The 14,674-nt window shown below is 47.2% G+C and overlaps 1 protein-coding gene across 1 annotated transcript; it reads right to left on the bottom strand.

Moving 5' to 3' along the window:
• Window positions 1-350: 350 nt before the first annotated feature.
• LOC120675357 (adenylate isopentenyltransferase-like) lies at window positions 351-2,328 on the bottom strand. The gene has a single exon (XM_039956561.1). It carries the CDS (start codon window positions 1,832-1,834, stop codon window positions 725-727), a length of 1,110 nt encoding a protein of 369 aa, XP_039812495.1. The 5' UTR covers window positions 1,835-2,328; the 3' UTR covers window positions 351-724.
• Window positions 2,329-14,674: the final 12,346 nt, after the last annotated feature.

Here is a 14,674-nt window from a genome sequence, read left to right as displayed (position 1 = left end):
AATGATACTTAATTAATATCGTAAATGTTATTATCTTGTTGTATAAATTTGGTCAAACTTAGAAAATTTTGACTCTCCAAATTTTTTGAAATAACTTATAATTTGGAACGGAGGGAGTAGTAATGAAGTCATTTCGTTCTTTGTTTATCTAGTGAAGAGGAGGGAGGGGGGCGAGCGCACACGACACGTCTGGAGTCCAACTGACCGCCAAGCTGGCACAGCGCAACCACAACACCAGCTCACGCGTCCAGCACAATCCCCTCCTCCCTAATCACGCATTGAGCATGGGGTTTGCGTTGCGGCGGCCTAATCACATCAGCCCCGCACGCACAAGCTGTCTGTCTCTGGCAGGCGAAAAACCGTATTTCAAAATTCGAAACAGGGGTGAGTGACCTGACCGGCAAGAGATTACGCTCCTGCTGCTGTGTACAAGTGCTGTCTCGCTAGAAAAAGCATCATGGAACACGAAAGGAAGAGAGAGACAGAGAGAGAGGTTACAGAATTCACAGGGCCCGGCTGGCACAACTGGGATGCTGGGCAGTTGCCCGCCGGCCGGCCGCCTCGTCCTGCTCTGTTTCGGGGTGATGCTTTGCTTTGCTCGCTGCTGCGCCGGCCCCACCGACCGACCGGTGCCGCCGGGGCCCTCCAAAATTCGGCGGCCTATCGCAAGAAAAATTTGAACCCGGGAGGAGTGCACAGGCGAGGACTTGACACGCGCCGGGGGTCACACCACCATGCCACGGCATTGCCTCCGCGGCGCCAGCGGCCACCTCTGCTGCTGCGGCCGCGGCTCGTGGCGGTGGGCGTCGAGGAACCGTCGCATGGCGGCGAGCCCGGGCCCGCGCACGTCGCGCTCCCACGCGGCGGCCTCGGCGGCGCGGCCGGCGCCGGCCAGGCGCGCGCGGATCGTGGGCGTCGCGTCCAGGCGCCGCACGGGCCAGCCCCAGGCGCCCGCCATGCGCCGGATCTTGCGCGCCTGCGCCGCCGCCAGCACCCGCGTGTTGGCCTTGATCTCGCCGATCGCCGCGGCGAGGCTCTTGCGGCCCGCGAAGTGGTCGCCGAGCTCCGGCACGCCGATGGCCCGGCCCAGCCCGGGCGCGTGGGAGGCGCGCTCCGCGGGGGACGTCGACGCGAAGTACTCCCAGAGCTCCTCCACCATGCCCTCCCGCACCATGTCGTCCACGCGCCGGTCCAGGTAGTCGTCCAGCACGGGGCCATCCACGTCCACCCAGAGGAGGCAGCACGGAAACCGCAGCGCCGGCCGGTACCCCTCGTCGGCCGCGAACGGGTCCGCGGGCGCCGCGTCGAGGCGGTCGGCGAGCAGCGCGTGGATGAGCGAGTTGGAGCCGCCGGCCACCACGGGCACCCGCCCGCGCGCCGCGACGGACGCCGCGGCCTCGGCGGCGAGCGCGCGGTACGACGCCGGCGGCAGCTCCCCGGCGTCGGCGCGGACCGCGCCCAGCAGGTGGTGCGGGACGCCCCGGCGGTCGGCGAGGGGCACCTTGTTGGTGGTGACGTCGAGGCCCGCGTAGAGCTGTATCTTGTCGGCGTTCACGACCTCGCCGCCCAGCGCGGCGGCCGCGTCGATGGACAGCTTGGTCTTGCCCGTGCCCGTGGCGCCGACGATCACCACCAGCCTCGCCGCCGCGGGCTCCAGCGCCCTGCCGCTGCTGCAGCAGCAGCCGCCTCCCCTGCCCCCGCCCTCCATTCTGACGCCGCCGCCGGGCCGCCGCGGGCGCTTCCGCGGCCCGTCGCTCCTGCCGGCGCCAGCCACCGCCGCGGCCGCCATGGGTGAGCGGACGACGGTGCCGATCCTGGTGGCGAGGCCGCTCATATAGCCACCCGCCGACGACGCCCAGCCCGAATCCCGCGCGGGCCGCGCTCGCTAAAGTGAGCCGCGTTATATACGGCGCGGCGCGGCGCGACGCGAAGCGGGCAGAGAGGGCGGGGGATCACTCGGGGACTTGGTGGCTGGCTGGGCTCGCTACAACTGTGTGTGTGTGTGCGCGCCGTTTGTTAGATACAACTTGTCCTAGACTACTGGACTACTTGTAGAGTACTTGCAGCAGCAGCAGCAGCGGTGGTGGTGGTGGTTTGTTTCTCTGTTGCGGCGTGAGGCAGCTGCTGAACCGTGCCGGTGGTGAGTGAGCGCCACGGCATTCGGCTCACGCGCGCGCTGCTTGCTTAGGAGCCGGGCCTGCAGCTTTGCACGCCTGGTCTTGTGCCGGTGTTCCTGCCTGCGCTGCCTTGTGCCGGGCGCCTGCTCCGGCGCTGTCCCTCGCCTCTCTCCTAGCTGAACACCATCATTGGCGAGTCGCAGGGGAGGGCAAGGCGAGCCAGGGCGACGCATGCTTGGTCGATGGCGCAGGCGGAGGAGATATATATACTCCCCGGCGCAGAAGCTCGGTCCCTTGAGATGAACGCGCAAGCCCATCTTGGGAGGAAGCTGATGCCAACCGTGACACGGCAGTCATTACGAGAGAGCGACACGGCAGTCGGGCAGGGCCTCCAGCAGCCTTTCTCTGGAGTCTGGAGTCTGGAGCCTGGAGCCCTGCCCTTGACTGCTCTGCGGCGTCCATGAACATGCTTGGAAAAATGGAAATGGCCCCCGTCCGATTTTATCTCCACTTGAATCCATTTTAATGAACATGCGAGTGTTTCCATTTCTGCCCGGTCCGATGGACCGATCAGGACCGTCAATGTCTGGTCCAGCCTATCTGATCCAGCAGTAAAATCCTGCGCCGACCAGCAGACCGGGCTTTACGTGGACACAGTTGCCACGCTGGGCACGGTACAGCACGGTCCGTGACCTTGGCTCGGCTCGGCTCGTTTGCCAGCTCGTTTAGCACAGTTGCCACGCTGGGCACGGTACAGCACGGTCCGTGACCGTAGGCGGCCGTGGCCCAGATCGGTAACTAATTCTTGTGAGAGCCAACCAACAATGCCGTCAGGTGAAGTGTGCTGCCGCTCTAGCCTAACCATAAACATGAGGCCATGAGGGGGGCCGCCAACAAGCCTGTCGTGGCAACTAAATGCGCGTGTTTGTTTGGATGCCAAATTTTCCTATGGTACCCCCTCGGGTTGTGTCTATGTTTGAGTTAAACTGTATTGTGACTGATTTTGTATAGAGGATTATTAGCATCTATTGCATCGTAACAGATGGTATCATGCTTTTACTAATTAAACATTAATTCTTGTGGAACGTACTTAAAGAAAGATAAACTATAAAAGTCTTCACAAAGTAAGAAACATCCTATCATCATTCCGGCAGACTATAATGATCACCGATAACAATGTGACTGGATTTATTATGTTCATTAGAAGTTACCCATGTGACCATGTCTTCCATCATGAAAATTAACCTAAGTGTGTAATTTGACTTATAGCATAATGTAAACGGCTAATGACAGTGTTCGTTTGGTTGTGGCTGATGGCTGGTGCTGATTTGTTATGAGAGACCAGTACTGCTGACTGGCTGGTAGCTGTTGGCTGGTGCTGATTTAGTATGAGAGAACAGTACTGCTGGTTGATTGGCTGACAAGCCAAGCGAACACAGCGAATATTTTGAGGCAGAAGGAGAAGATATTTATTCATGATATCTTAGATAAAACTTAACTAGAGATGTAAATCTATGATACACATGCGAGGGGAACAAATTGTTGGTCACAACTACTTGTGTGTGTGTTTTTTTTCTCTGAAACACACACTTTCGCGTGATTTGACATAGGGTGATGAGGATCGTGGCAGGACACCTCATGTACGCTCCGCAGTGCTGCGGGCGGCTGCACGAAACCTTGTCTTAGAGCCCCCCGCTCTGCCTTTCGGCAACGTTATACCACCGCCCGTCGTTGGCTCCCATCCCTCATTGTGTCCCCTTGCCCTCCCTGCCCACGCCAGTACACCACACCATCTTTCTGTTTCTGTGCACGGGATGATCTTTTCTCTCCGTGGAACGAAAGGGACGCCTGATCGTACGGTAGTTTATTGTGGGCATGGTAGCATGGACCTCGGAAAAGCTGACCGAGAGCAAACAGCCTGCGTTCGTACAGGGCCGGCCGGCCGGCATTGCGCGTTCCCGGCACCGGCCGTGCGCAGCAGGGCTGATGCGGCGGCAGGGCACTGGAGAACGGCCAGGAGGATCGGATTCTGCTGGCAAGCGCGCCAGGTGCCCTCCAATCAGACGCGCTGCAGGTCTCCCGCGGCGTCACCGTCGACGCCGCGCGCCGCCGCTTGGTGTTGCTGGGGACCTGGCAGGCTGGCACGCAGCGCTCTGGCATCTGGGGCAGAGGCAGGCGATTATCGGTGCGCAGAGCCGCAGAGCATGCCCTCCTACTCGTTTTTCTCGTGGCTCCGCCTGCGTCGCCAGGATGGTCACGCCACGTCGGGTGCCACTATATATGTGCTAGTATTACTCCTACAGTCCTACTCAGCAAACTATTCATTAATGGGCGTTGCATTGAGACGGACTCCCTCAGACCGGCGATGCGCCGATGCCACTCGCAGACTCGCTAGTGGTTTCTGCAGAAGCTCGACGCGGTAGTTTCTCCATCCTCTGGACTCTGGTCGACAGCACCAGGGCAAACGGGCAACCGAGAGGTCCCTGGCCTACCGTACTAAAGGTTCTTACAAGAATTTTTGTTAGGATAGTACTCCTCTTCGATTACTATTAGTGAAGGGTTCTCTATCAGAAGCACTTTCTCTGTTTTTTACTTACACATCGTATTAGGTTTGGCTTAAATCAAATTTGGTAAACTTTGACCAAATTTATAGAAAAAATAATAACATCTATAATATCAAATTTATATTGGATAGTATTGTTGTTGCTATAATTTTCTATAGATTTAGTCAAAGTTAGTCAGATTTGATTTAGGGCAAATCTAATACGATATGTAAATAAAAACGGAGGGAATAGTAGTATTATTAACTTCGAGGTGGATTGCCCATCCACACAAGCTGTTTTGCTTCGCCTAAAAAACGAGTTCATAATATTTTGTGCAACGAGACTATATATACACCCCCCGAGAACAGTCGACCTAAATTGAAGTAGCATGATGTTGGGGGTTCAGTGGTCATTTCTCCATCTTTTGCATGCAAGTTGCACGCACGTTGATTATTTCCTCATATTGAGGTTCATTGTCTTGGGGTCTTCTAGCGTGCATTACTTGCAACCCAAAGACTAATGTAGTGCTCTTGTTCAGTTGCAGGGTTCTCTGCATTATGGCCTAGCCGAATCTTTGACATGAAGTACCATAGATTTGCTTGATCATATTTTTCTTCAATTCATTCGGCAGTAACACTAGATACATTGCTTTCTCGCTCAGTGCATATATGCACCGGTCCTGGCTCCTGAATCTATGATATCTAAGCTACTAGATTTCTTTGAGAATCGGGTCCGTCAAAGACCTGATTTCTAAATAAACAAACGAGTTTTCTAAGAGGACCATGAGTCAAGCTAATAACCTCAGCTGACTAGCTGAGAAGCAAGCGTAGAAAAATCTTAACCATCAGCTAAAACTGTTTAAATATATAGTATGGTGTTTGACCGTCATGTTTAAAATTAACCAAAAGATTTCATAAATAATTATGAGTGTGGTCCTTCATTAATAAATAATTAGCGTACAATGTATCATCTTCCTTAGCAGGAGTAGCAAAAATGCTCTATCTTTGCTCTATCTTCGACTATATTTAATTTAGATCAATCCTTACAATATGAGTTGCTTATTTTGAATATAAAATTGGATATTGCATTTAGATCAATTCTTACAGTATACTTCTTGGACTTCAAAAGAGGTTCATTGAAACTATTGCAATAACATTGTACTTTTTCTAAAAAGCAAATTTGGACCATACCCCTTATTTGTTGTTTAGAGCGAAAAGTATTCCTCTTATTCATGGTTACAATGATATTACAATGCTATAATATTTATCCATAAAATTATACTTTGACAAGACTAAAATTTCCATTACTGTTGTACTAGCTACTAACAACTAGTGGAACATTTAAGATGGATGGTACTGTAGACAAACAGTTTGAACTCAACAGGGTGATATATCTATTATCTTATTATTTGGCCAACAAACGGAGCCACCACATTCGCTCTCAAAGCCTAGAAATTCCCACGTTAATCAGAGAAAAAAGAAAAATTAAAATTACCCACCACTGTCATTATGAAAAAATTAGTCTAAAATACCTATATACATATTTATAAATTACCCACCAGTGCCATTAAAATATATTTCTATTTATAAATATAAATCTATTCATTGTTTTGCATATCAAGCTACATATCGTGCATATCTATAAGATACTAGCTGCACAAACAATTAACATGTTTTACCACACATATATTTTATTATATTATCAAAATTCCAAATGCACCTTCATTATTATATTATTATTAGTAAAAATAAACAAGATAATTCTAATTTTTGCACTATATTAGACTACCATCTGGTTTGCAGTGATCATGTGGTCAAAGTTGGGCCAGCGATGAGGATCATAGAGTTGGACGCTAAGAGCAAGGATAAGTGCCGCGCCACAAGCTTCTTCATCTTCTGTGGAGTCTGAAAACTGTTCATCATCTACTGCTTACTGATGATGTCTGAACGTGCATGTCCGTAGACCCAATGCAAGCATAAGGCCACTACACATCCAAGCTAACCCTTTTTCGCAATCCTCCTGCATCCCTGTCCTTGCCGAGGCAGGGTCCTTGACATTACTTCAAAGGTTTGTTGCCGAAATTGCTACAAAACACTACCGCACGTCCGCACCCCACAATTAACACCACAAGCTCAAAAAAATTAACACCACAAACAGATTAGGAACCAGGACAATATCGATCTGGCCATAATTGGTATAGTAAGCTCATCATGCTTGAAGATGAGCATAGGTTATTGAAATTTTAAACAGAATCTTGTGCTCTGCACTATGAAGATTTGTTGGCTTCTAAAAAGCAAGAACTTGGATCGATTGTTTCCCAACAGAAACTAGGTCATGGAGGCATGTCGCCATGCAACAGACGACAAAATTAAACATAGTAGCAATAGACGACCAAGAGGATCATAAAGTAGGGAAGCTAGCAAAAGAACAACTAAGTCAGTTGAACTGAGTAGTGGGCAGCACTACTGCAAGGGCTGGCGGATGAGAAATATGTTACTACTACTAGCGAATGGTAGCAGTTAAGATCGAGGAGATAGGCAGTCGTGACAGGATTAGGGCTATGCGCCTGCCATGCGGCTATATCACTGACAAAGAAAGATGTAGGCAAAAGAAAGCACCACTGCACTAGCAGCAGAGAAGCACAGTTGATTACTGAAGCAAGTAGCATGTGATGAGAAAGATTTAAGTTTATGAATAATAATTAGATAGAAAATGGAAGATATATTTAGAATATCAATACTAGCCGTGCAAATGCGCGGGTCACCTCACTAGTATTGTTAATAACACGTGCAAAGAACCCGGGAGAAAACAAAATAAAATGGGGACCAAATATAACAAATACTAGTACACCTACACGCACTTGCAGAAAGGGAGTCATATATGCGGGGAACCTGAATGCATTTTCAGGGCAAACCTTTTCTAGAGACATATTGTAAGTGGAGGAGAATAATGAGGATACCCAGCCGTGCATGCATCTAGCTATGGCACGGAATTTCGTACTCCACCTTTTGTCATCTCACATGGCATATCTTGCAAGTTGGAGAATAATTGAATACGAACAAATATAATGGTCAAAGTGCAGTTGACCACAACCAAATGGGCAAACACGCATGGGGGCTTTGGAAAAGTAAAGAAATACGAAATCTCAACCAGGCGGTCTAGACCACTCATTCTAGTTCTCTTAGCTTACAAACATATAGAAGAATAAACTTGCGATTGAGCTGGAATGGGTAATGAAAAGTTAGGAGCTAGGCAGACATCAAATAGGAAAAAAAATAGAAATAGAGTAATATGTATGAAGTAGTATGCAGCTAGAATAATTTAGTAATATAAACAAAGAAAAATCAGTCAATCAATCGGGCATTAAGATTGAGAATGGCCAATTTTTTTTTTTGAAGAAACAGGGGGATCCCTAGTGATTATAATATATTAAAAAGAGGGGAAAAAACCATTACAAGTGTTTTACAAAAAATCAAAAAACAAAAAGGGTAGAGGCATAAAGAGCTCTATTATTCCCCTCAACGATAAAAATGCGATTTGATGGTGGAAGAATTAGGAATATGATTATGATTGCAACTATACTAGGTCTAGCTTGGGAGGTTTGGAAGCCAGAGTTCTAGGTTTGCTACAAAAAGGTGATCCATCAAGGCATAATGGAGCACCATTTGCGCGAAAAGTACCATCTCTTTTTCGCTACCTTGCGTTGGTGTATCAAGTACCCGATCACCAGGGGCGGAGCTAGGTGCATCTGTTGTTGTCAGCTGACATCGGTGACTCGCTGCAAAATAAGTAGCAAATTACTGTTTTATACAGTTCATCTAAGTAGCTGACACCGGTGTCCAACAGAGCTGACACCGGTGACTTCGTCAGCTGGCTCCGCCCCTGCCGATCACTACGACAGAATCTCTTATCAACACACGTCTTAAGCTTGTTACTTCTGTTGGTACTGTTACGCACGTACTGAGCATCCAGAATCTATTGTCGTTGTGTAGAAAGTGCCCATCTTTATCAACATTCGAAAATCCTGAAAATTTTTATCGGATCAAAGATTGGACAAAGGAATCCTTTTGTTTTCAGATGAACTATTAAGTTCGTGTTTAGTCTTGTTTGTTATCTATATGATATGGATTCATGAGACGGGGGTTGTACGTTGGTTTTCCTTATTTCTGTCCAAAAATAGTAATTTATTTTTCCTATGCATCTATATGACCATTGTTCGGTCCATGTCCATATCAAAATAGTCATGTCACAACTTGTTTCATCCTGTGGAAAACTTATATTTAGGAGATGCCCGGATGCTCTCGCAAGAACTTAGAAGTGACACTAATTTTGTCGTATTAGCCTCCACGAAGACATATGCCTTGCCAAGCTACAAGCCTAATAAAGGTGATTTGTGTTTCAGTTCCACAGAAAAATATTTAAAGGTGTGAAACGATACCTTTTTAAAGGCCGGGACTCAGGGATACAATGAAGAAAAACATTTTTTTTCTAGGAAACCAAGATGAGGCATGCATGGTTTGCAACACTACGAGCAAATAAAGATGTGTGTGATCACAACCATTTTGCTTTGTCTTTCTCAGGGATTTCTTAGCTTTGTCCACAAATTGAACGGTCCGGATCGTATACCACAATACGTAAATGCATGCAAGTTAAGCTGTTGGAGCATCACACGTTGATCCAAAGGCACTAGATTGGACGTGCATCCCGCGGCATTGCACTGTGACGAGGCCCTCTCTAAGCTGAATTCCGATCCCTCTCCAGTGTGTTGTGGTGCCCGCGGAATACGTACCATCCGGACATTGTGTGTCGCTCTCTGGAATCATATGCCACAGCATTCCCCTCATCCTTCATCCCTCCATTTCAGACAATGCGCCGGTGTGACGGAACCACCAAATTAAAACTCTAATTAAGCGTAATGGCCGTCATTTGAACACATCGGGCTCATTAGCTTAACGGCTTAATTTGGCGATCATTTCTCAACCCACGTCCCGATCGAAACATCACCGATAGTCCCATGCGAAGGTGGGCGCAGATGGTACAAGCACGACACATATTTGAAAATACAACAAATATACATAATATTTTACTTTAAATTTTACAAACCAAGTGTGAATAAATATCTAATTTACAAACTTTGTATTACTGACATCCGGGTTCAACTAGAGGAAAGGGGGCCTACTACTAACAAAAGTGTGCCCTAAGGAGATCCCTAACTAAACGTCTGGCTCCACAACTTCCCATCCATCAGCATCCCGGCGGATGAACTTGACGTAGCAGGGATAGAAATCTACATCTGCGTGTCCTGAAATAATGGTGGCAACAAACCCTGAGTATACTAATACTCAGCAAGGCTTACCCGACCAGTGGGTATAATTTAGCCCACATAGCTAGATATGCAAGGCTTTTGGCTGGTGGTTATTTTGCGAAAAATAACGACTAAAGTATTCCTCACTTTCCTTATTTTAGCCAAGTTCTATATAAATTAACGTAGTCTAAAGTTTGCATGACCAAACCTAGAGCAAGAGTAGTGGAGCAATAAATGATAAATCATATATCCATCAACATAGACATAACCATTATTCCATCACCACACTATGCTGCGACACAGTGACCAAGGTGCTCATATCCGAGAGCGACTGACGGCGAATCGATTCAATTTAACCTTGCAAGGTGGACCTAATCAACACGGCACGCGTATGCCCCGTCGGACCACACGCACCAACCATTCCCCTCCCCGCCTCGAACTACAGAACCACCCCACCTTCATATAGTCAGCCGAGCTCAACGTGAGACCACCAAAAGTAAACATATGCATCCCGTTTCTCCGCGACTACTCGACTCACCCTACGGAGTGGTGATGCAGTTCTGTACTTTCGAAACGAGGCAGTACTAGGCTTACCAGTTTCGACTACCTCCTACTCCCGGCATGCGGTTAGTACAATTCAAACATGATCAGCAGGGCCAACAACGGCTCGGTCCTTAACCGACACAGGCGGAACTACACTTCTCCCGCCTGGTCTCAGATTCTATTCTTTCTTTCCTTCCAAGACTTTCATCCATAAATTAATAACTCATATCTAGAACATAAAACTATCATATATCTTGCGAGTAACCAAGAATTACTCGTCTTCTACCGAACCCTATCTAGCATAGCATTTCTAACATCCTATAAATACTAGTATAACTCCAGGACACCTAGGGTTCATGCAGCTAGGGTTTCAAATAACTCCTAAACGTAATGCATAAGCAATAATTATATATATATATATATGTGTGTCATAATTTTAAAAGTAATAGGATGTGCACCGGGGCTTGCCTTGCACCTGTTGCTCAACACTAGGATCAACCGGGCCTTGGGCCGGGTGCTCACACCTCTCCTCCTGGGCTTGCGTTGGCTGCTCCTGCGGTGCCGCAATCACCTCAAAGACGGCGCCCTCAGCTGCGGATGCACGTATGCATATGAAATAAATGAGTGCAGCTCTATGATGTAACTAATTTACTTCAACTGGAAAACCCTGCGGAATGTCCGCACCCAAGCTGCGGACCGTCCGCCGTACTAGTCTACCGACCCCCTAGAACCAAGTACCTCTCTGGACAAACTTCAATCTATACGGCGGACTGTCCGCTCACCCTTAGCGGACTGTCCGCAATACACCTATGCCAACCCACCAGAGACGACAACGTCTCTGGAACAATTTCTAACCCTACCTGCGGACTGTCCGCGCCCAAGTGGCGGACCGTCCGCTCTCCTATAGCGGACCGTCCGCAGTTCATTTCTGTTATCCCACCAGAGACAACATCGTCTCTGGACAAAACCTATCTGACCGGCGGACTGTCCGCGACACCTAACTCTTGACCCGTGCCACATGCGGCAGCGAGTGCGGCGGCGGCGGCGGCGACGGCGGCGGCCATTCACCGGCGCCGGCGACGCACCGCGGAAGGGGAAAAAGACTGGGAAGCGCAAGGAACTCACCACGAAACCATTCCCACGGTCGATTCGAGTGGAGGACGACCGGAGAGGCGAATCGACGGTGGAGCAAGCTTCAAGCACCTCCAATGGTGTGGGGCGGCGGTTGGGCGATTCCGGCCGGGGAGATGCCGGACTGGGGGTTTGGGAAGGTGGAGGAGGTGCCGGGGAAGGTCCTTACGCGACGAATCGAGATTTGGTGGCTGGAGGAGGGAGATCGAAGGAAGGGGGTGACGATGGCGCGGGAGCTCGAGCTCCGCTCGGCTCTGGACGAAGTGAGGAGGAAGAGAGAAATGACAAGTGGGTCCCACACCCATCAAGATAAATATCTGGGGGATGCCTGGCGGACTGTCCGCCGTCCCCTCGCGGACTGTCCGCGAGGCAGGTGTCACAGCCGGTGCATATGTTTAGTTTGACGTGCGACCTTACTTGCACACACTTTTTTAGCATATATAATATAACAGATCGATGAACGAATAAATACTAGCTAGTATACTACGAGTCACATCAATTCCGCCTCCACTACTACCAACTTTGTGCGAGCTCTTAGAGCAACCAATGGGTAGATAGTCCAAAAAATTACTTTTTTCTATGATTAAACACATATTTTCCTCTTGAGAAACTCATATTTTCAACACACTCTAATGTAATAGAAGCACTTACTTCATTGATACACTATATTTATTTTATACCAAGAAATATGTTTGCCATAAGTTTTGTAGTGCATTGCACCGCTACATAATAGCAAATTCGTAACACCTATAATAATCCGTCAGGAAATCCCTAAACCGCTCCAATAATCCAACACGAAAAGCCGGTGATGACAGTGACTGTGGCCCATCCATCACACTGGCCAAGTGCTTCACCAAATTAAATCTGGCATGATGACCAAATACTAACGGAAGTACTATCCTATGGGCATGAATCAAGGTGATATATAGTTTGTAAGGATGACGACTACATGCCTCCTAATCAATTCAATTATTAACATGTTTCGATGATGACAACTACACACGATGGATAGATTGAATAAATAAATTAATTTGACAAATAACAATTTAAGGTCATGGTTGAGTCAATTGCTGCTAGTAGCTTTCAGAAGACAGAGTGATAGAGCTGTGACGGCTTCAGTAAGCTATAATACGTGTCTTCAGATAAAGCTTTTAAAGATGAGCACGTACTGAAGTAACTATTTTCGCTTATCAGACCAATCAGCCTGTATGTATGCATGTATTTTTCGTGTGGCTGATAGCATCAGGTCTGATGTCCTGGATTACCTGGCCCTTTTTGTGCTGAGTTGTTTATTTTTCTCTATAAATTTTGGTACCATTAATCTTACTATACAAATTATTAAGAACTGAATGAACGTGGGATCGGGGAACTGAACTGATTTGAAGAAGCTGATCACATTAATTTGGCGAGTCTCGCATCCCTTCTAACAAGAGAACGCATTAGATGATATCATCTAGGAGTGTGGTATTGTCATCTTGTGATCATTGATGTTCTTGCTAGTTGTTTAGGAGATGAGCTCATATCGTTATTGCGTACTTGCGTACCTAAGTAGAAGTCTAGAGGCACTTGAGCGTTGCCACATGCACGTATGTATAGAAAAAAGAAAACCAAACTATCAAATCAGCAACAGCAACATGGAATTAATTTTACATAACCCATTATAGTCTACTTCCTAATCTTGAATTAAATATGGTGAAGTCCCTAGCTAGCTAGTTTTTTCAAGCTCTGGCCTTTGTAAGTTCAGATCTCATGGCCGGCCATTTACAAATTCAGAACCGGGAAATTAGTTTAACCATGTGCAAGAAATGCATGAAATTACAATCTGGAAAAGACAAAAGAAACATTATTCCTAGTGATACAATAATTAAAACTTCCGAATAAAAGGGAAATCGTGCTCAAAAAAAAATTTTCCTGCTAAAAAAAAGAATAAAAGGGAAAAATATCTCGAGATACGGAAGGGCATAAGAAATTCCCTAGCTAGGTTTGCAATTAGGTCCTTTTTATTATTAACCTACCTATATATATATATATATATATATATATATATATATATATATATATATATATATATATATATATATATATATATATATCGCCATGCATGTAGCCATGACTTCCTATACCTGAGCTCGGTCCAGGGGCACCGCTTAAAATTGTGATCGGATCCATCGAGCCGCCGTTGATGTCTTTCGTGTATTTTCCGCACTGGAAACTGTTTTTCTAGGTCTCATTTGAAGCAAACTTCAGGTGGCGGAAATGGTTGCCGTATGTAATTTGAAGCTTGAGAGCACGAAACCAAACGAAACAAAACTAGTGTTTTTAGCTCTTATTTTCTTTTGTCTGAAACATTGTATAAAAGTCCTGATTATGATTGACTGGCCGCCGCAGTGTATGTATAACGTAACACACCCTCACATAGCTAGCAGATGGTCACACTCACACTGACACCAGAGCACCACGCACGGCACAGATTAATTAATTAATTAATTAGCGTGCAGTTTCCATATCCTGTGCTAGATTATTAGCTCTCGCGCACAGTCACATCGGAGCACCATAAATTAATTAACGGAAGCTAGGCGGGTCAGCTCCTCGTGTCGCTGTATGTTGTACGAACCGAGTCTGCTCCGGAGCTCGATCGATCTGTCAGCTTGTTCTGCCTTGGTTCTAAATTATAAGTTGTTTTGCTAAATTTTTAGATATATATATAACTTTTACTATATATCTAAATTAACATAGTGTTTATTTAGATGCGTTGGCAAAATCTACGACACAACAAACGACCTCAGCACGGCGCCTAGCTAGCAAGCCGTCGTCGTCGTCTGGCGATCGATGCGTTGTATCTGGTTCCTCGCTCCCTGCTGGCGATCGAAGTTGACACTGGGATCTATCGAGAAGAAGCTAAGTGCGGACAAGCGCTGGCTTATATAATAATCAATCTGCTAGCACGATCGATCAGCTAGCCTATGAGCTGAGCATACGCGCGGCCTGAACTGCTGAACATACATAGTACGTACAAGGGTGGCCGGTAGGACGGA

Source organism: Panicum virgatum, chromosome 5N (genome assembly GCF_016808335.1).
Source record: "Panicum virgatum strain AP13 chromosome 5N, P.virgatum_v5, whole genome shotgun sequence".
In the NCBI taxonomy this organism is placed as follows: Eukaryota; Viridiplantae; Streptophyta; class Magnoliopsida; order Poales; family Poaceae; genus Panicum; species Panicum virgatum.
Note: the sequence above shows the minus strand (reverse complement) of the source record. Positions and strands in the feature narration are given on the sequence as shown.